The sequence below is a fragment of the Diadema antillarum genome, unplaced genomic scaffold (genome assembly GCF_040938485.1).
Source record: "Diadema antillarum isolate AM-2024a unplaced genomic scaffold, OU_Dant_1.0 scf00000032, whole genome shotgun sequence".
NCBI lineage: Eukaryota > Metazoa > Echinodermata > Echinoidea > Diadematoida > Diadematidae > Diadema > Diadema antillarum.
In genome coordinates, this window is record NW_027270921.1 from 3,870,995 (window position 1) to 3,895,245 (window position 24,251).

At 36.8% G+C, this 24,251-nt stretch overlaps 1 protein-coding gene and 1 long non-coding RNA gene across 2 annotated transcripts; both read right to left on the minus strand.

Moving 5' to 3' along the window:
- Positions 1-750: 750 nt before the first annotated feature.
- Positions 751-8,947, minus strand: LOC139742083 (uncharacterized). The gene is made up of 4 exons (XR_011711661.1): positions 8,793-8,947; positions 6,175-6,245; positions 2,287-2,365; positions 751-910 (listed from the first exon to the last, which is right to left on the minus strand). It is a non-coding gene; the product is annotated as an uncharacterized lncRNA (long non-coding RNA).
- Positions 8,948-14,100: 5,153 nt separating this feature from the next.
- Positions 14,101-23,410, minus strand: LOC139742505 (ceramide synthase-like). Its single transcript, XM_071653043.1, has 5 exons — positions 23,265-23,410; positions 17,113-17,199; positions 16,267-16,468; positions 15,460-15,555; positions 14,101-14,439 (listed from the first exon to the last, which is right to left on the minus strand). Exons 1-5 carry the CDS (start codon positions 23,408-23,410, stop codon positions 14,101-14,103), a joined length of 870 nt encoding a protein of 289 aa, XP_071509144.1.
- Between the last annotated feature and the right edge of the window lie 841 nt (positions 23,411-24,251).

Sequence of the window (24,251 nt, forward strand, 5' to 3'; positions counted from 1 at the left end):
TAGAGGTACAATGGTGATCTGCCAGTAAATGTGCAACAAAATAAGTTAAGCATTTAAACAAGTGACAATCAAATTACATAATCAGGGCATTTTTGATCACAAAATACATTAGAAATAAGCTTGTGTCAATGTGGCACATTTCAACCTATATCCTGAATCAATTTCACGTTCAATTCATGCTAACTTTTGTAGAAACACAAGAATCTTTGTGAACAACTATACAACATTTATATTCAGATTGTTCGAAATGTTCCTCAAGAGTAAGGAGTGCCAATTCAAGTGAAAATTAGAAAAGATAAAGCACCATGTACTGTGACAGCTGTATAAACAAAAAATAAAAAAAGATAGATTCAAATTAAACCTAAATCACTTTTGACAACATCAAGTTTTAAAGGAGGATCTGGAAATTTTAGATTCCTGTTAGGAGACATGGGAGCAAAGGTTGTGAAAAGAAAAGTCATACAGATCTGGAGAAGTCTATTTTTCTTTCTAAACTTTCAAATACAAGCAATAGCCTAATTTCTGTTCTTCATATTTAGTTTCTCACATACAAGCAGCTGCCAAAAAATTTGCATCAGCACATTTGTTCATTATAGTCATGATAAACTGGAATCAAGAAAGCACTTACATAAGCATAGAATCAGTAAAATTTCAGATTTTTAAATGCATTCCAGACCTTCATCAAAGTGATAAATTATGGTGATATTGGAGGGGGAAGGGAGATAAATGTGAAAGATGGTACGTAAGATGGAAATGATTGGGAATTCTGGAATTATAACTCCTTCTTTGTCAAGTAGGGTTTCTTCACGTCTGGAACATCCTCACCCAGATTGGCTTTCTTGTAGAAACCCAGCTCATTGACCATCATGTTGTTGAGCTGATCCCTTGTCATCTTTGAGAGATCAATCCTCTGTCAAGATAATAAGAAAAAAAAATTCAATTCAAATACAGTGCACTCTCATTATAACGAACACAGTTATAACAAAATTCCAGTTACAACAAAGTAAAAATTCGGGCCTCAGCAGTATCCACCCTATGGGTATTTATTGTTTATTTGTTCGGCTATAATGAAATTTCGATATAACGTAAGAAAACTGCCAGTCCCGAGGACTTCATTATAACGGGAGTCAACTGTACAGTAAAGCCTGGTTGGAAAGCAGTTTTAACATAACAAAACTCTCATATAGGAAAGTGATTTTGTAGGTCCCAGGTCTATATATTTCATTGTTTTAGTACCCCGATGTAGTGAGAAACCTGATATAAAATGCTTTTCATAGTTTTTAAACCCTCATTATAACGAGATTCCCTTTACCATTAAAAGACAAAATACAAAACACACTTCAAAACACATAAAAGATTCCAGCTATCTGATTGGTCGTAGGCTCACCACCACGTGACATACATTTAAAAGTACCACTGCACAATGTTATTTTTTTCAAGTGAAAAGGGATACTGTACACGTAGGTGGCTGTCATTTGCATCAATTGCATCAATGTTCAATCATTTGCTCATGGAATGGAGCAAGATTTTGCACGCATGACCAGCCACTGTTAGTGTAATATTAACATGGTTTCATAGGCCTGAGGTACTCTCATCAACAAATGTGTAGGCACAGTTCTCCATGATGGCCCTGCCTGCCATCGTTAGCTTTTCAACTTTGCCAGTTTTGTGCCAGGAAAAAATAGACGGGAACTTGCATATTGTTGATCGTAAAACCAATAAACTCACATGAACTAATTAAGATTACTAATCAATTCAGATTACTCAATCTATTTTACAAGTAATAAAGACATGGTACATTATTTCCACCAAATGCCTCAAAGGATCCATCAAACAGATCATGTAATCCCTGCCATCGCTCACAGAACACAATTGAAAAAATTATACATTAAAAGCAATGCATAAAAGCTACCTCTGACGAACTATGGATATTGCTTCAATTCCCAACACCCTCATTGGAGAAACAGAGCAACTTAAACAAAATTCAGTGACTTAGCACTAAGCAGTGCTCCTGCATACCCCCTCCCCCTCCCCCCAAAAAAGAAACAAAATCACAAACCAAAAGGTACCATTAGATCTCAGGTTTATTAAACACAGGATATTGATTAAACATCTGTAAAAAGCCTAAGATCCCATCACCATTCCCTTACACTGTTCTATCATTCTTGTTATTTGGGGCTACACTGGCAACAGTCCTTAACAAAACGCAGATGGCGCATGTGGTGTGAATGTAAAAGGGCACAGCAACATGTATGCTCAGGAAGGGAGCCCTCGCTTGGGACATACCTGCACAGTGTTTCCCTCTCCGTCCAGAAGAAGCAAGTCTGGGTTGGCGCCCGGCACTGCCTTGAACACAACATCATGACTGGGTTCACTTGGGTCAAGGTCCAATGAGAGATTCCACAAGTACAATGTGTACACAGATACACAAACTAACAGATAGCACTTGTCAGTGCTAAAGTGATATACACATTATTCACAACATTCAATATCTAGCATATGCTTGAAGTGTAAAAAGAAAGTAATAAATAAAAATTCTTCCAATTTATTCAGCATATTAACCCATTGAGGACGGTTTGATTTTGCTACAATAGGCATTTCCCACGGACACCTGCCCGAGTATACTCGGGACTCGTCCTCAAAGGGTTAAGAAATGTGACGTAATTACAGTGAACAATCTACCCAGTTCTCACTTTTTAATGATACTTCTCTATGCCATTGGAATAACTTTAAATATTTGATATAATTGTGTCAACTCTTCCAACAGTTCTGCAACACTCAGCTGTGAAAAAGCCAATGTTATGTTCTTTTGCTCTATGTAATGTGCAACTACGAATTTCCTTTTACTTTGAGACAACACTTACAAAGAAAAAAAAAAGTGCCAAAGAGCTCATGAATACATAAGGACTTTGATGACGTTATTTGACATGACCCTGACATACTAGAATATCATGACTTTGTCATATAAAATCAAATGTAATTTAATGTGCCAACTTTTAATTCTCATTGATTCTGCCCAAATTTCCATTCTAGCAGAAGGTGTGCTAATCTTTTCAAATACCTGCAATCTTTGATTTAGAACCCTGAGTCATTCATTCATTTTTCTTGTGTCAGTATGTTTTAGAGTTTGAGAGTTTGACATGGAAGTCACATGATATTGTTAGCAACCAAATTATGCAAATGAGAAGAGGTGATGACATCACCGCACATTGCTCCTCTTTGCTTTGTTTTTGTTTGTTTGTTTTTTACTTGAGGCATTCAATTTGTGACTTGTAAACAATGGCATGTAGACTTATGCATGGTGAGGAAGGAAAGAGATCACAGAGAAGCAGACAGGAAAGCAGATGATGAGTAATTACGCATAATTATTCTAGTTGTTATGCTTTGAGAGATTACTAACTCTGCATGGTTAGTGGAGTATTTCCATTACCAAAATAAATGCAGATACTGCAGACATTTTAATTTAAGACAGGAACGAGGATGATCTTATATTACGAAAAGAATAAAAGGATCTGCTGATACTCCCTCCTCTATTTTTCTTTTATTTCAGTATTCCTGATAGTCCTGGAAGCTGAGTCTTTAAGCTCATTTCTGGATTGTCAATCCCCCCACCCCGAGATTATCATAAGAAATACTAAAAATTTCAAATGAAAGGATCAGTGCATTTGTATGGCGAAATGAATTTTCTATGCATAATCGGTACATCATGTCTTGTACTACACATTTGCACTCTAGATGTACCATTATTCTAAAAAAAAATTGTAATTACTTGCCTGACGACAATACATGTATGTGCTAATTGAAAAAAAAAAAAGATTTGTATTTGGGCTTTGAGGCTTTGACTGGGAAATCAAATAGGTTCTTGATTTTCCGTTGAGGACTACCTGATTTTGCTATAACAAGCATTTCCCAAAGATACCTGCCTGAGTATACTCGGGACTAGTCTTTAATGGGTTAAAGAAACCATGCACTGATAATACATGTACTTGATAATATGAAATCTCTGAAATGGGATACTAGAAGTGGAGATCTTCATAGATGAAAGATTTGGCATGGGGCCATCTCCCTAAACATCACCCAAGGCAAGCCTGCAGAGGAGAGTATGGAGAGACAGGATGTGTGCTGTGAGTCATGAGGAAGTGTATCGAGTATGGCAGGTTATCATAAGCCATCCATGCAACTTGCAAGTGCTTGTTGCAGCATGCCTTGTGTGCAGAGAGCACTAGTTTCCATCTTACTTTCAAACAAGGTGCAAGATACTTTGTTGTTAGTGTTGATGTTATTATTGCTGTTAATGATAGATAACATTTTGTGCAGGTTGTTGATGTCATAGGAATAACTTCTTACTTGGATCAAACAAGACAACCTGTCCATATCAATCTTGTTAAACATTTCATTTACCTGTAAGGATCTGACTCTCTTATTGTCATATGTCGTACATCCACACACTAATGAAATATTAATAATATTATGCAAAAGTTTCAATTATGGTCAAATCAATGACTAATTTTGGTGTTTGACTACAAACTCATCAACTCACTGTCTAATCTGCCCATGAATTCATGTTCAAGATGACCTGATTACTTTGTGAATAAGAGCTGTGAGGATACAGCAAAGAAGTTACGACAGTTCTCTCAACTCCATTTTGATTTTTCTTCCCTCCACAAACAATGTGTTTGCTAATTACGACATCATGTAGTAAGAATGACACTCAACTGTCTGTGTAAACATTTTCACTTTTCAATTTCACTTTGTGATATTTTGCCTAGATTTTACTATTATTACAACTACCACACACTTTGCGGAGAATGAAATAGACAGAGCATAATGGCTGATTTGCATACATTGTACATTTGTAAAGTTTGTCAGTGACATCCCTCTCATGAATGACAGTGAATTGTGAGGAGCAGAAGCTCCAACTTAATCAGTCCACCTGACTGAGTATGAGAAAATTCCCACATGTGAAAACCTGTACAAACATTACTGGTTGGGAGATGCATGTAAACAGCTACGGTAATGCCTAATCGTTTCGACCTTTAATCCTTAACTATTATACAACATGCACACTGAGGTAACGAAGGTCTTCTTAATGGATTGTATGACTGGGAATACCCATTTTTTACTCTTTTATTTTGCATATTTATATATAGGCAAATAAAAAAGTTGAAAGAAAACACACTATTCTACAATTCACAAAAGAGAAGTACTTTGCTCTATCAACATTCTTCATTAAAGTCTCAAGAATATGATGGTACTCTAAAAATACAGTTTGTGTCCAGACATGACTTACATATACAATAATTAAAGGTCCTGTTTACCTTTGGGAACAGTGATTTAAAAGATGTTCAAGATATCATATTTGATGCATACATTTGTATGTGTAGGTCTGTTGTATCACAAAACATCCTTACCATATAAAATTTTTGCAAAAAAAAAAAGCCTTAAAATAAAATGAGATATCAGCATTTTTCTAAATTAACCATAACTGTACACGGTTTAGTCTGGAAACATTTTTATCATAACTAGTGATCATAATTTGTGCATCTAACAGCACTTAAAGGTTCTGTTTACCTTTGGGAACAGTGATTTAAATTTTTTTCAAGATACAGTCCTGTATGACATTTAATGCATTTATGTGTGTAGGTCTGTTGTACCACAAAACATCCTATCCAGTATCATATAAAGTTTTGCGATAAAGCCTAAAATATAAGGAGATATCTGTATTTTTTTCAATAAACCGAAACTATAGACGGTTTAGTCTGGAAACATTTTTATTATAAGTATTGTTCACATTTTGTATATTGAACAATACATGTACTTAACATCAATTTTGCTGATTCAAATTTTTACAGTGGTTGTTTCTACCCCTAACTCACATTTTAGAACTATTTTAAAGCACTAATGCTGGGTTTTTGCTTCATCTGCAAATGGTAAATTATGCCTTTAATGTGTGATTGCGTAGGAAATTATGTGAGCATGCATGTGTGTTTGTGCATTATATATGCATGTTGTGGTTGCTATAAGATGTTTTTGTTTCCTGAAGTGCATTGCAGCCAATATCAATAGAAGCATGCACGAGACATGCAATATCTCCAGCGTGGTTAAGTATTCAGTAAATGTTGGCAGAATGGCTATCTCTTTTGTGGCTAAATATCTAATTTCTGCAAAGGATACTAATAAGGAATATCTTGATTGATGAACTGCTTCACTTCAGGAAGCCTATTCAATCGTCATCCAGTGCAGCTCTGGGAAAAGAAATGAATGAAAGAAAAATAAACCATGATAACATCATACATCATGCAAACAGTTGCACTCTCATACACAGGCATCAACACAGGCAGCATGTACATTATTTATAATGAACATTTTATTTGACTCATACCCCTTTCATACTAGTCAAATTTCAAAAGGTGCACCCACTGAGCTTCTTTTGTGTGGAAAGTCCCTCCACTGAACTCCAACTGAATCAGTCATGAAACTCTATTTGAACTTTTGACAAAGGTTGCCCTTCCAATCCCAGGTAGGCAGGAGTAACTTCCTGCTACCGAAAAGCGATCCCCCAAGAGACTCCCATCTGAAAGACCCTCTCCTTGAACCACCATTGAAACACCAACAAAGTCGCAACGTTCCTCTTGTTCAGATGGCAAACACATTAAAAAAAAAAAAAAAAAAAAAAAAAAAAAAAAAAAAAAAAAAAAAAATCAGCTCTGACGGTGGCTAGCAACATATTTGCACTGGTCATACTAGTGATTTTCATTGCATTTCATCCTCTTTCAGTCTCTATTTGATAGTGATCCAGAATTCTCCCTTCTAAAGTCAGAAGGATATTCATGGGCTATGCTTAAGCTGGTCTGAAGGGGGCTCAAGGCAAGGATACTAAAAGATCACAGACTGCATTTCCTGCAAAAGTATTAAAAATGCCTTATAAGTACAAGAATAGAGCATGTTACAGGGAATTAGTTTTTCATTTAGCCTAGGATATGACAACTGGAGGTAAACAATGTTACATGACAAGGATTGTTGCTAACACCTTTCAAAATCATGGATGATATTGAGGTTCATTGAAAAAATCAGAAATCAAAATTATCAGGTAATTTTTGATACAGATGGAAAAGGCAAAATGTGTATAGACTTGAGAAAAAAAAGGACATCAGTTTTAAAATCTACAGAATATCATGCCCACAAAATAAAGCCAGCAGAGACAATCCTACAGGTGTTGCAAGATAAATCTGACATCGTTGGATTTCACTTTAAAACCACTTGCACTTCTCTTGTTTACTACAGGATGTGTGGTTACTCATCGGGATCTAGGCTTCACTTAATTCACTTAACATTCTAGAAAAAGGATATTAGTTACTTCAATGTCAGAATGTGGTGGGTCTTATTTCATATCTTATCTATTTTTTTTTCAATTCAAACTGGGGGTGGGATAACCGCACCAGCGACCCCAACCTATACCAAGTTACTAGTCTATATTAGTATTAGTTTTAGTAGTTACAGCACCCCGCGCCGGGGTTAGGGTGGGTGGTTGCATGGAGTCCAATATATTCTATTTCTATATCACTGCCGAAAGTACAGTTGTACCTGTCGTGTTAAAGGACAAGTTCACCTTCATAGACATGTGGATTGAGTGAATGCAGCAATATTAGTAGAACACATCAGTGAAAGTTTGGGGAAAATCGGACAATCCGTTCAAAAGTTATGAATTTTTAAAGTATCTGCGTAGTCACTGCTGGATGAGAAGACTACTACAGTGCATGATGTCATATGCGTACAACCATATATATAAAGAAAATAAAAAGAGAATTTCACAAAATTTGACTTTTTGAATAAAGTGCACATTTCTTCGACTTGTTACTGACATATATTAAGGGTTATATTATTTCCCCTGCCTTCTGAAAGAGAGAAGTCAAGTGTTCTTTTGTTATGCCAGAAAAGTGAAAATATGTTGAATTTTCTTTATTCTTTCTTTGTACCGTTGTACTCATGTGACATCACAAGCTATAGTACTGTAGTCTTCTCATCCAGCCTTGAGTAAGCAGAAACTTCAAAAATTCATAACTTTTGAACCGATTGTCCGATTTTCCTCAAACTCTCAATGATGTGCTCAATCGCTGCATTCACTCAACCCACATGTCTATGAAGGTGAACTTGTCCTTTAAATACATGTATGCATAAAGTCTATGTCCTATGAACGGGCTATGTCATGACAAAAATATCAACAAACTGGCTCCTACAATTGTAGCTCCTAATTCTGTTAACAACCCTGATGTGGGAATTCCTGGCTCTGCCAAAGTACCCTTGACATGAAGTTGAAGTTGAAAGAACATTCACTAATTGCAGTAATGCCGTAGTGTCTAGCTAAAATGGCAATGGAATGGCACAATGGCAATGCAATCCAACAATGGCAAATGCCAACCAATACGATAGACTAATAAAATGCATAATAATGGCAATGCAATGTAAAACTTCTAGGCCTAAAACTCTAAAAATAGCCAGGGAGGTGGATTCAATCTCCCCGATCTAGCTAGCGGAGTAGCAGGTTCCCCCTAGCCCATCAGCATCGGGAATGGCATCGCAATTACAAGGAGTAGCCAGACCAGATGCCGTGTCGCGACTTCGATCTACACTTGTGTACAGCGACAGGGACAGGGCTGTGTAGTTACGCGAGGAGGAGCAGCCAGAGAGAATCCCGTGATCTCCAACACATTTATCAGTATGTGGGACATTGTCTTGAACTACCGGGTGCAATTTTTCATATTATTAGACCCTATATTATCCTCCTAAATTACCTCAAGCCGAGCACTCATGATTTTCCCTTCTTCCGCTGACTCAACAATGACACCAAGAACCAGAGCACCAAGAATGGTGATGGTTAGTCGCTTTATTAGCGACATTTTGAATGGATTTCTCTGAATTCTTGTGACACGTCAGACTTTACACAGGTCGCATCTCCTCTTTTTGGCTTTGCGACTTCGTCGCGAATGAGTGCGAAGCAAAACAAGCACTGTCAAGCTGCACACATTCGATCCGGTCCGATTGTAGTACATTGTACTTAAGTAACCGACAGTCAGGCAACGCGTTGCGATTCTTGAAGAGATTTGAAGAGACGTAGACCAATGCGATCTTGCCGCGATCCGACTGATTTACCAGGCACCGCACGGACGGTTCCAGTATTACCGCTGTGCATGTAAACCAAACGTTAAATTCAATTCAATTCAATTCAATTCAATTCAATTCAATTCAATTCAATTCAATTCAATTCAATTCAATTCAATTCAATTCAATTCAATTCAATTCAATTCAATTCAATTCAATTCAATTCTATTCCTTTCATTTCATTTCATTTCATTTCATTTCATTTCATTTCATTTCAATTCAATTCAATTCAATTCAATTCCTTTCATTTCAATTCACATCGATTTATTTCACAAACATTCACAAAATCAGCATTTTTACAGACATTTTATTTGAAATTGTAGATATACAAGTACCGGTAATGCATACCAGTACATGTACATAAAATCGAAGCAGGTTTATGTCTACATAGAGTATTGTGTGGGACCTTAAAAAAAGCAAAGCTTAATTGTTAACTTATGGCACTTATACTTGTCATTTTATGGAGAAACTACCATAAACATGGTCTATTCATCTCTCTCTCTTTCAATTCCCCCTTTTTACAATGTACTGGTAAGATTGGGGGGCTCTTCCCCTTCCCTTTCAGTCATTTTAAAGTCCAGTCATTATCATAGTGATAAAAAAGAATTAAAATTTCAATGACGAAGATGATGATAATGAGGAAAATTATGATGATAATGATAACAATTGATTATAATAATATCAGATGTAGTAATAGTAGTAGTAGCAGTAGTAGTGATTATTATCATTATCATTATTATCATTATTATCATTACTATCATTGTTAACATTATCATCATTTCTATTATTGTCATTATTATTATCATTATTATCATTATCATCATTTCTATTATTATTATCATCATCATCATTATCATCATCATCACCATCATCATCCTTAATATCATCATTGTCACGATTATTATTAATCAAGATTTTGAGCTGGTTAATAACACACAAATTTTCATACAAACCATTGCTGCACCACCATGCGGGGTGACAATAATGAAGGCAAGCATGTTTCAAAGTATAGTCGTAATCATGTCAAAATTTATTGCAAGATATAAAGTTTACATAATATGGTGCACATGCATCAATATTGCCATACAGTACATTGCATAGAGACAACATCACTTTTTCTTGACACATTCTTCCTACAAATTTTCTCTTTTTTCAGTGGAAACACTTTGCTCAAAAGGGATGATAGTACTGGGAACCCTGATTAAACAAGGATCAAACAACCATAACAACCCTAACCTTGTTACATCAAGTTTCTTATTGTATCAAGGTACAAGAACATAGAAATACTGGTACAGAGGGTTTGGACCTGCAAAATTACCTTGTTACAAGAGAATTGTTATATTCAAACCCCTCTTTACAAGGTTCCACAGTACAACTTATCAACTGAAAGTACAAGTAACATAATGACATTATACCTACTTAAACATGAAAACATAGTTCATAATATAACAGGTACAATCCTGCATATAGATGAGAGATAAAAATGAAAAGGAATCATGCATCTACGTCTTCAAATTTAGTACAGCTGCTAAGAAAAACATTAACAAAAATAATGTCACATCTTTTACATTCCATTTTCTGCACTATACATTTTTTTTTCCAGTATGGTTTTACAACCATATTTTCATCGCCCTGCTTTAATATAGAAATACACTGTAGGCCCTACATGCATATTTCTTGTAAAAGTGACGCAACATGGCAGCAAGTAGATCTTTCAAATTTGTTAACCATTTACATGCCCCAGCACTTAGCTTAACTTATGAAGCTTTTTCATCAACATTCAGTAATCCATCCAAACCTGACCTAATTGTAAATTTAGCAAGCTCACTCAGGCGTAGCAATGTGCCTCAGTCCAAATGAAAGGCCATGGTGACACAATAGGGGTTAGGGGGACTAGGTAAAAGCTCTATTCATTGACAATTAGTTTCCAGAGGTCTGTGCCAAATGTTGAAGAAAACACTCCAGTGTGCCTGCCTACTAGCAAACAAAGCACATTAAGGGTTAAACAACACCACCAACACAAGTCCTAATTGTCACTGTGCATAAGCACCTGACAGTGGTATAATTACACAATCACAATCATCATCATCATCATCATCAATACTTTGGAATGGCATCTGTCGTGCTTTGCTCACCTAGAGTAACTTTTGGCACAATTGCCAATACATACATAATGATTTATTTAATTCTACTTTAAAAAAAACCTTTATTCATTAATATTCAAACAATACAAATATTATCATCATAAGCTGATACTGGCATACAAAGTAACAGAATAGTCTCACACACACACACACACACAGACACACACCCACACACACACACACACACACATTGATAAGAGGATTACCAGACACTTACAATACTGATGTGACTTGCCCTGGATGGAGGTATCATTTCTCATAGTCTTCTGCTCGGAGAAAGTACATGTACATACAAAATGTTTTATTTCTACCCTAGGTAGCTATGTGGAATATCTTTAAGGATCATTACCCAAAATGAGTTGGTAGTCTGATGTTTTAGCATCAAAACAGTGCAGATTATTAGAAATCTGTCCAATACTCTCAGAACTCGAAAGTAATAGTCCCACTGTGCAGCTTTCATGTTTGGTCTCTGTGGTATTAATCTGGCAGTATACATGTAGGATAACAAAGCATATAGCAGGCCAACAGGTTAAACTGGACAATAGTATGAATCAATTATGGCTACTGCCTCTATCTGAAAGTACCCAGGTGTTAAGAAATTCAAGTTAACTTCAGGACCCACTTTACTCACTTCCTGTTTATTATCATTGCATGTGAGTTGAGTCTGAGTACACATACCTCACGCTCTGTATGTGACTTTACTTGCACACAAAATGTTTTATTTCAACTTTAGAAGCGAAAATCACCAATACTTTTTTGTTGTTGTCATAACAACCCTCGCCAACCCACCATGGATGACTCCTATCAGGGGCGGATCCAGGAATTCTGTAAAGGGGGGGGGGGGGGTAACTAATATTTCTGGTGCCACTTCTGGGTTTCATTTCATTTTTTCTTTTTATTTGTTTTGTTTTTAATGAAAAATAAGGGGGGGGGGTCATGTGCCAGTTGCGCCCCCCTCTGGATCCGCCACTGCTTATGCAACTTTCAAATGAGTGGCTGTCCCTCAGCTAAGAGGTATCTGTCAGGACGAGGGATTTCCATCCAATGGAAAACAGCATCATGAACATAAGCTACTAGCAATAAAAGCTGCAGATGTGTACCATGTCATCGAGCCATGCCATCCAGATGATGACAGTGTTGGTGGACCTCAATGGAGAGCTAGTGACGTACAACACCGACTTGAAGTGCTTTCCAAAAATATCATACGCTGGTGTCTCCATTCATCTCACTGTTAAGTGTGGATAGCTCGCTTGGAGACTCAAGCCGTCAGTCTACTAGAGGATAGACTACTGTAAAACGCGATATATTCGTGGCATGAAATTTTTGCAAATTGGAGCCGACAGCCTTTATCACGGTATGAAATTTTTCTCGAGTTGCCTCTAACATTCAATGCGTATAGTGTAGACAAGAACTTTCACGTGCATGTTAATTTCGCGAATCTTGGCTCTAACGAAATTAAAATGCACGCAAACATTTGTCGTGTTACAGTTACTAAATTTAGATTGTAGGTAACTACAAGAGGTACTGGTGATGATCGTATCTGAAATACTCACATGCTATCATGAGTCTGGTGTTTGGCGCAGCACACTTCATGCTTTTAGCTACTGGAAGTGAGTGGGTCATAAAAGCTATTCAATAAAACACCGCGCAGAACCAAGAATTTGGCATCAGGGTACTTTTTAAAGCCAGAATCAAAGCCGAGGAATTCACATCCACACAAGATCACGAATGACATGTTTATAAACTCTTACAATTGAAAATCAGTGATTATTGCCATTTGCTGCTGTTTTGTGTGTATAAATGTACAAGAATTCATGACTGGAAATCTTTCTTTCATTTTGAGGTTACCCTGTAAACATTTTATTTTCTTTTCCCAGCACTGAAGCTCACTCAATACAAACATTCATATAAACTCTACTTAAACTTCAGTGATATTTCAGTGGAAATGTTCACAAAGAATTGTAAAAAAAAAACTATGTCAAAACTTAATATGCAGCAAAAATCTAAAAATATGAGTCCGACATGCTAAAGAAAAATCAATATTGTTGTCAAATATGAGAAACTGTTGGTTTCACTATTTACTATACCACTAAGAGTTGTATATTAGCATGTTGATTGCATATATTAAAGGTATGAGCATCAACAGCACCAATATGAGTACTGATCTGATTCTGAAATCAGGGGGGCATTTCATGAAGCATTTTGTCCAACAAAGTTGTCAGACAAATTTGCTCTCAGCCAATCAGATGCAAGGATTTCAGTAGCTTGTAACAGTTTGTCAGAAAAAAATCCGACCAAAACGCTTCATGAAATGCCCCACAGATCTTTGACTCATCACTCTCTGACAGCTGCAGAAGGTGTTTCATTTTTTTTTTTAAATATCTTTATGCACTTTTAAATAGAATTTCATATAAAAAAAGGCGATCATTAGAACATATACAGTGAACTCCCATTATAATGAACACGGTTATAACCAAATTCTTGTTACAACGAAATCAGAAGTCAGGTCCCAAAATTATCATCTATAGAAAACACGCTACTGTTTGGTTATAATGAAATTTCGTTATAATGAAAGAAAACCACTGGTCCCAAGGACTTTGTTATAATGGGAGTACACTGAAGTCACACATGCACACAATACTTTGTGGTGGAATGAAAAAACTCACATTCAATCTTCAAAGTACTAAGAATTAGGTAGATGTCTGTATTCTGAAGAGATTGGAAACTGCATACAATCATCAGCTTCTTTATGGCATCACTGGCTTACCCTTGGTTCATTTTTTTTTTTTTTTTTTGGTCAGTCTGATTTTCCAACTCCTGCTACGTGGATATGATTGTTCTCCAATCCGGGCACCTGCTTCGTTTGTCCTCCTGACTCAGTGCTGCCTCGTTGATGTCTCCGCCGCAGGAGGCTCTTGACGAACATCGCATACCACATGGTCTGGAAGGCACAGATAACGGCGCAGCCAAGGTGGCACGCTGCCCTCATGGACGCCACAGTGTCGTAGGGGGAGAGCCCCTTGTTGTAGCCATAGGCCCAGTACATGAGCGGAAAGAGGAGGATGCGGCAGGAAAAGAAGCTGACGAGGAGGACGACGTTGACAGCCTTGAAGAAAATGGTGCCAGTTTGACCTACCTGATGATGTGAGGAGGAAAGGAAAGAGTTCATGTGAACAACCATGCAAATACAACATTCAGTATATCAAACAGGCATTCTGAACTTTTAGCATACCTCCTCAAAAAGTGAACAACTAAACTTTTAACCCATCAATCATGAGGCATACCTTAGTTTATTAGACCACTGCTGCCAACATATTTGTATATCATGTCTACACTTTACTATTCATTCTTGAGAAAATCACTGATAGTCGGCACTTTTGCAAAGAAGCACTCAGTATATTTATTTTAAAAATTATAAATGCATTTATATGCAGAATTCTACAAGGCAAAAAAACAAAACAAAACAAAACAAACAAAACTAGAGAAGCACTCTGAGAGCACGGACCTCCGCCAAGCATGCAAATCATTTTCACCACTGATCTTCTTCTTCCGTAGAGATCAGTGATTTCCACCCATACGTACTGCATTGTGTGCTGAAAGTTGCCAGATTTCCCAATATAGAAGCCTTTGTTACGTCCGTCATAAACCCTCAGCTGCACGGCGTGCCTCACCCCAGCAGAAACTAGAGCACGCACTTTAGTGCGCACATGCAAACCTCAAATACACGCAGCCTGAACTCCCAAGTTCATTAACCCTACCTGCCAAAATGTCAAAAATCCTTCATAAATTCCCCCAAAATTCTCGGATCACTGCCAAAAGTTAATCGTTTGGTACTTGTGTCATTCTCAACCTTTCCTGCAAGTTTCATCCCAATCCGTTCACTACTTTTTGAGTTATTTTGCACACAGACAAACTAACTAACTAACTAACGAACTAACTAACGAACAAACCAACGGTAACGAAAACATAACCTCCTCCCTTGGCGGAGGTAAAAATAGTCACATGCTCAAAATAACCAATAATAACTAAATCTTGCTAATAGTTGACAACTATGTTAAACATGTTTAAACAGTTGTGTGTATCTATATTCCCAGCTTATGTTTTGATTCAGGTGTCTGGAAGAACATTATCAAAGGAAGTCATCAGGGTGTAATACCTTGATTAAAATATGTCTCAGGTTTAAGGCAGGAGTGCTCAGCTCAGTGAGAAAGAAGCAACCAATGAAGAAGTCTCCCTTGCCGTTTCTGAAAAACTAAACATCATAACAGCAACTTGATCACAAAAATGTCTTACAACATAATAAGCAAAGAATACATAATGAGTTTAATAAAAATCTATCACTAAAAAAAAACACACACACAAATTTATAGGAGTTTTATATAGAGACTTTTGCAACAGAAAACAGTCATGTGGAATGACAAATATTTCTGATAGTCATAAACTCCTACTACCGGTACCTCTATCTACTCCAGTAAACAATTGCATAGCTATTGAATGAAATTTTGAATGATGGTGTTTGGAAATAGACCTTGCAGAAATTAGTAGTTTGGAACTATAACTGTCAACTTCAAGGTAAAGAGAGAACAAGCACAATCTAGAGAAAACGATAGGAAAGTTTATGGATTTACTAGAAGTGCAATGGTACACCTGAATGGAGCAACTAGATATTACTATAAATATCAGTATACTCGGGGAATAATTTTACTTCTAAAACTTGATTAGCAGTTTAGATCAACTAGAAGATACTTTGAATAAAGTTCTGTACAATCCTAAATGTAAAAATCCTGATATACACAAGAAAATTTGTATAGCAGTCATATAAAAAATGCACAGAGAATTACAATACAATACAAGGAAAATCATTCCCTGATACTGCATTGAAGGACATACTGTTGAACCTGTTACGTCATTGACCTTACACTTTGAGGTCATTGACCTTACACTTTGAGGTCAACGTACTCACCATCACCAGAGGATAGCATATCAGAACCAGGCCTACATGATGCAGTACTAAAAGCCACTGTTTGCCAAGGAACGATGGAATGGTTCTCATCAGAGAGGAATCCGACAATTGCCTTTCCTCCACATAGACGAGATACATGGCACCAATGTCATAGATCATGTAGGGCAAGCCATAGCTTGCATAGAGATCGACTAACTCTGATCTGTGAATGCAAGAGTGTGATTGGAAGAAGTGATGATTATCGTAGAGTTATTCCTCAAGTCAAGAACCAGATTGTAAGAATTTCCACAAGATAATGTAAATTTTAGTTACATAGGATGCACATCCCTATTAATACAGTGTACATCAACAGCTTCTTTCCTGCAAATAAACTTGTAAAAAATATTTTTTTTTCCTTTCATATATCCTTTATACTTAGGGTAGAATATCAATTGTCAACATACAGAGGGGGGAAAAAAGCTTTTGATAATTTCGGATTCTGGGAAAACTTTAACTGACATATATCTTCCCAGGTTTTGTATAGAAGTTTACCTCATGTTGATTCATGTGAAATGCAAGACACAGTCATACTTGTGGAGAGAGTAGTGCAATAGGCTAAAAGGAAATCTGGGATGTCGATTTATTGATTCAACTTCATGACAGGTACATATTTGCCAAATGATATGAGTAACACATTAACACATATCTTGTACAACACGTATACATTATGAAAGAACAAATGAAGAACAGGCATATGCATCAATTATACACATCCAAGAACATTTCAACATCCCACATGTACTAGTCTGGCCACAATATTTTCATGTTTTAGTATTGACCGAGGAACCCTGCTGCACAAAGCCTCACCTGCTGTAAATGACATCTTTCCAAGTGATCGTGATGATATGGTAGCCAACCACAACAGCAAATATGGCTTGCACGGTGGATGTAAATCTGCGGTTCAAAAGGAAGGTTGTGAATGAATTATTATTTTTTAAATTTCTAGCTCTTCTTTTTCTATTTTAAATTTATGTACCTCGTAGTCCACAGGTAGTCCCCTGAATACCTTTAATATTTCCAAGGAGGTATCCTTCCCTAATATTGCTATAAACCACCTGCAGGCTTCAATTATCCAGGTTTCTTACATTTCATGTGTCCTAAGTTAACTCTTTATGTGCCATGGTGTATTCTGAGACAGCATCATAATCATGCATGCTTTGGAAGAACATTCCGTTTTTTCAAATCTGTGGAACTGTTATATATTTTTGTTACCCTTGACGTGTAATGAGCAAAGTTGTAGAGAAATGCCAAGCTTTGGTTTGATGTAGACTGTATGACAAATCTATTACAATGTATTGTTCTGCTTTTGGCCAGTAGCTTCACTATTGTAGACTAAGAGGCATAACTTTTGCACACAACACAATGACAGAAACTTAGGGGCATGTCCATGAAAAATGTTACCTCAGGGTGAAAAAATAAATTTCACAGACATTAACTGAATTTATGTCCAAAGTATTCAGAAAAGCTTAAGTATATTTAGATAAGTATAAAGAAAATTTGGGGAAAATCTAGCGAAACTGATTTTTTTCACCATGTCAAACTAAATTTAGCTTCATTTTGAATGTAGTGCTCAAAAGCACTGTTTTGCACACATTTTATTAATGAGAGAAAAATCAGAATGTTTAAGCCCATCTTGGCTGCATTTTATTTTTTTTTTCTATTGTCCATGGAATGCACTAAATGAAACAAAAAGAATTTTTCAAAAATATATTATATTAAGAAAATCACAGTGTATTGAAATTTGGTGATTTCTACCTTTTTGAAGTGTAATGTCCGTGACGTTTTAGGTATAAAAGTTTTTATACAGAGATTAAAATTGATCCAAGTAAGTTAAAATTTGGTTTGCAAAGCTAGAATATGGTGTTACACAAGATTACAAATTAAATTTGAAACACATGAATACTTTTCCAGTAAAATGCGTCACGGACATTACAATGTTATAAATCCCATAGACATCACGGACATTACTAAGTATCAAAAATTTGGAAATACTTTTTAAAAAATGCTGAAGTTTTGTAATTAAACAATGTTTTCTGATTATTAATCAATCTGTTACACAAGACTATCAATTAAATTGTGAAACACATGAATACTTTTCCAGTAAAATGCGTCACGGACATTACAATGTTATAAATCCCATAGACGTCATGGACATTACGAAGTATGAAAAATTTAGAAATACCTCTAAATAATGATGAAGTTTTCTAATATTGCATGTAATCTTTCTTTGTTAGTGTGATTGTGTTTGTGGGTGTGTGTGTGTGGGGGGGGGGGCATGTATATGGGGGGGGGGGGGCAGGTATGTGTGTGTGTGTGGGGGGGGGGAGGTAATACCTTGTTCGTCAAATCTTTACCCAAATCTGTTTCTACTTTCATTATCTCACCAACCTCACAATGTTATTGCAAGGTGATTGCAAAGACATAAATGTTACAACACTGTTACATTCATGAAAAGACAGGATACCGGTACATCTAATCTGTTCGTCTATAGCAATGAAGAAGAGTCTTTCATCAAAAAGACACAGATTATTGACTGTCTTCTCCAACAATGGACAATCAAAATATATAGATGTTCCTTTCAACAAAACTTTGAATGTTAGCTGAATAGATAAACTTTTTTACAAAATAGCAGTAGCAGTAGCTCACAATCTACCCTGTAGAAGAATTGCATCTAGGCATTTTTTGCTTTGGTTATAGATGTGTTCTCTTAACTGTACTTAATTTTGTGGTATAATGAACCACTTAGATTAGTAACTGCAAAATGTCTTTCTTCCCCAGAACACAAAAGCATAGAACATCCTCCCACTTCACACTGCACCATCCCACTGCACCGTCCCAGGAAGAAATCTGTCATTGACTGATGGAAGGCAGTGGATAAGTCCCAGGACTGTTTTTACTTGCACCGTGTATTACTGGCTGCTGCACCATGAACTGCAACCACTGTGTTTCACACATGCACACATCAAAACTCAAAACTTTGCAAGAATCTTCAAGATTGAAGGAGGCAGACTGAACCAGAAGAACAGAAGAAGCAGAAGTACTAGCATTCACTAGCAACATAAATTACATCAATGAATAAAGACCGTCATACAATAAAAATGTGATATGAGCTGCATCACCTTGTTTAGAACCCCTATTCTAAATACCACTATATACCAGTTTCAGTTCATACAAAGGTTTATTGAACACGGAGGACTATGGAAGAACGCGAGGTTCTTTTTTTTTTTTAATTACTGCAGTCAAATGACTACGGCCAAATTGTGATATCAGTCCCCTCTTGTTCTATTGTGCGTCTGCACTATGTGCAAAGTCTGTGGAGGTTGAAAGCAGTCACCGGCTATGACGAAATGAATGGCAGTGAATGGAGTGGTGGACTATTGCAGATTAATGCCATGGCATGAGTAATGACTACTATCGACAAGATAGTGATTAGAGGTAATTTTTTTTTTAAAGGTTGTTGCAAACAAAAAAGTATATTGTCATCACCCACTGATTTGATTTTTAACTTGGCAGAGTCAGACTTCACTCACAGATTGAGAGAAACAGAGTCAACTAGAACCGGAATTTGTCAACACTGACAAATTAGGTGATCCGATCTCTTCGAAAATCAATGATTTGAGTCTTGATCCCAATAGGCATGACCATACCGGTTTCATTTGTGTCGAGGAGGCATTGGCCGTGTGATGTTTGGATTCTCATTAAGAAAAGGAAGTCGGACTTGCCATCTTTGGTACCGAATTCCGTATCCACTAACGAAGATACAGAATGAAGTATATTTGACCTTTGACCCCACTTTGCACACCCAAGATGGCATCTGAGCAAATAGTGGTTATTTAGTGAAGTGATTATTGTAACATGCCCTTTGCGTGTGCAAAATATGGGAAAGACAGGACATGTATTCACCAAGATACAGGATGAACAATTTGTGACCTTTGACCCTAATTTACCTACCCAAGATGGTGTCCGATCAAGTAGTTGTTATTTTATGAAATAATTTACGTGACATGAACTAAACATGTGCAAAATATGGGGGTGATAAAGGCTTTTTTTCTTGAGTTATTGCAAAGAAAGTTTCAGAAAAAAATATCATAAAACATCGAAGATAAGCTTTAATTTCAACCAAGTTTTTTGGCATAATGCCGACGTTGTATGAAAAAACGAATTGCCTATTACGATAGCCCAAAGTCTCAGCTACAACATATTAAAATCTGGGAGAAATTCACTGAAGGGTAAGTGAGCTAGTTCTCGATAAAGACAACCATGTCAATTTTCACATCCAGAAAAATTCCCTCCCATAGAGATAACACGTCATAACGAAGATAGAGAAAAAAAGTACATATGACCTTTGACCCCACTTTGCACAGACAAGATGGCATCTGAGCAAAAAGTAGTTATTTTGTGAAATGATTCTTGTAACGTGGTCTTTGCGTGTGCAAAATATGGAAAAGATAGGACATGTATTCACCAAGAAACAAGATAAAACATTTATGACTTTTAACCCTAATTTACATACCCAAGATGGTGTCTGATCAAGTAGTTGTTATTTTATGAAATAATGTACGTGACATGAACTAAACATGTGCAAAATATTGGGCTGATAGAGCTTGTTTTTCTTGAGTTATTGCAAAGAAAGTTGCAAAAAGAAAGGAATATCTCAATACATCGAAGATAAGCTTTAATTTCAACCAAGTTTTGCGACGTGATCCCGACATCAAATGAAAAAATGGAGGGCACATTGACGATAGCCCAAAGTCTCAGCTACAACATATTAAAATCTGGGAGAAATTCACCGAAGCATAAGGGAGCTAGTGCTCGATAAAGATAGTCATGTCAATTTTCATTTCCAGAAAAACTGCACTCCCATAGAGATAACACGTAAACTGATCAAATTTGACAAGATTACTTTTAATCCATTTTTACGAGGTGATGCCGTCATCCAATCAAAATGTTGTTATCACATTAATAAAAGAATATTTAATAAGCTACATCATACTGAAATCTGGGTGAAAATTGGCAAAGGATTAGTGCGATACGCTCGAGTGAACTTGAAACTTGATGACGTCATTTTGAAAATTTACTTTTTTTATCTTATTAAGAAATTTGATGTCTTTTCATCATTTTTCCAGCATTGCTAACCCATGGAATGACATGTACAGCTCATCAGCTTTCAAAAATATGTAAAGAAAATGGGGGGTCATCGTCCATCCTGACGAGAAAAATCGGATTTAAAATTGGCGGTTTTTTGCATTGTTGCAATGTATATCGCCATTGACGCGCGCGCGGAATTTCAACTTTGACGGGCCCGTATGACGTCATATTGAGTCAGATTGACTTGAAACTTGGTAGAAATATTCCTTGATATTTCAGACATCCGATTCACGTGAAAAAACAGGAAATTTCTGATGCATATGAGCTGTGCATGCGTACGCGTCCGTCCAATTTTTTCAATTTTTCAAAAAATGCTCCAAATGGTCTGAAACGTATGCAAAAAAAATTTGAGCTCAATTGGAGCATACAAATATTTCAACGCGCGCGTACGCGCACGTTTTAACGATGCGATGAATTCTGAAAACATGAGTAGAATTCCCTTGAATTGAAATTTACGTGACGTCAATTTCATTGAAAAATTTCATTCCATTAATGAGATATGATTGAAAATGTGTTCTCATATAATGACGTCATAGTGACGTCACGGTCGACTGATCACTACGATTTTACTTGACCCGTCGTCTTTGGGACATGATACATATATATGGTATAATTTTGACATTGATAGGAAGAGGACTTTCTGAGCTAACCGATACACAAATTTTGTCCAGAAATAAAGAAGAAGAAGAAGAAGGAAAACAAAGAATCAGTACAGATACAGAAGGTGATCCGAGAGGATACTCGGATCACCTAAAAAGACAAAAACAAATTAATCACTATAAAATCATAGATTAGGTTGTAGCGCTTACATGCGATCATGCAGGACTAGTATGTTAAGTATTATGATATCTAAAAACCATCTTGATATATGAAAACATTCAAAACGTCTAGACTAGCTATTCTAGTACGAGTGGCATTCAGTAAGGAATTCAGTAGCCCCGGAGACCCGCCGCTCTGCGGCGGGGTCCTGGCGGCTACCCCGCAGTTTCGTTCAAGTGAGAATCACGAACAACTCCCTATTGCCACATATACGGCAACTTCACAAATAAACCATGGCTAAATGTCCATCATAAACACAGTGACAATATAAAATGAAATATACACTACCCCATTGCCTTGGTCCTTCTCACCAATTTATCTGGAAACTGAATAATTTTCCACATTTTTTAGGAGTAGGCGGTCTGCCCTAGTGGAGAGCTTTGCTGCTATTTTGAACGTGTATATCCATCAGTACGCATCTACGCATGCGTAAACAATGACGTCAACGTTACGGACGCAAAAGGATATGAATAATGCATCATCGCACAGTGAATATGCATCATGTAGCGAGTAATACAGCTGTCAATGCACTGCACTGAATGCATTGTGTGCGCATGTGCAAGTGATTGTGAGTTTTAGTGAGCATCGGTGAGCTGAAGATATTTGCCTTATAAGACAGCATTTTCTGCATCATAAGCAATGAAATGCATCAAACAGTCGCCGATGTGAATCATTTAGGTTTAGTCCACCCATGTAAGTATTCCCAGTAGTTTTTGTTGAAAAATTAAGGAAATACAGCGCCGGAACGGCACCCGAATGGTACAACATTAAAATATCGAGGCCAAAACGGCGCAGCCCCAACACTGTACGTTGTACGTTGGGGCTGCTGGTCGCAGTTAGGAATTCAGTAACAAGCAACCTGCAATTGTAATTTATTCAGTGTACTAAGTAGGTCACAACATTAAATTGAATATATGGGACTGTGCTACATGCAATCATTATTACAAACCGACCTGTGGCTGAACTCAGTTTGAACATCGACACATACTTACCGCATAGCAATAGCGACGCTAGTGCCGGGAACATTTTCCTTCTTCAACACGAATTCCACTCTTTTCGAAACAGATCTTGTGAGAATAAAAAGTGTTGGGAAGAATACACTTCCCGCAAGGAGACATACCGCCGGCGAAGCAGACATGATTATAAGTAACTTTGCCTGCCTACCCAGAGGCCGTCAATAGAGGGCGGAAAGACGTCTTCAGCATTCTTCCTCTCCTATGCGGGTATTGTTATACCTCCTCCTCCTCCTCTTCCTTCTTCTTCTAAATACTACATAGGTATTTTTTCTTCTTTTTCCTAAGACTTGAGTTTGAGTTTGAGTTGATTTCATTTCACCGCGGTTCTCTCACTACATCCAATGACTGTCTCCCTCTTCTTCTTCTTCTTCTTCTTCTTCTTCTTCTTCTTCTTCTTCTTCTTTGGTTAACGCGGATTTGTCAAATTGGGCTGTCTTTAGCCCCCTGTTTTTTTTTTTTTTTGGTCGACATGTCTATAACTCACAGCACATTCATTCTGTGTTAATTTCATCATCGTTACAAATTTCTTATTATTAATGTACTATCTTATAACTATCTTATAAAGAAAAAAAATTGTTTCAAAGTGTTCTTACGAAACTTACCTGCAACCGTAGTATCCAGCCATCTTCTCAGATGAAAATCAAACAAACCCATTTTGACAAACCTTGAAGCATACAGGTATAAAAAAGGCACAGTAGCAACAATCAAGCTTCCTGGAGCACTGAATCGTCTCTGGGCTATATAAATAGTATTAAAGTGACCTGGAAATGGCAGTAATGATGTTATGTTCAGGAGATTTACATCTGATGTATATGGCCCCATTTTTTCTCTCTTTCTCTTTTTCCTTAAAAACAACAACAAGCAACATCTGATTATGCAAGTTGTGAAGAAGTTATAAATAGGTTTGCTTGTTTGTTGTTGTTGTTGTTTTAAACTTGACAAGGTTATTCTCATCTTGTAACT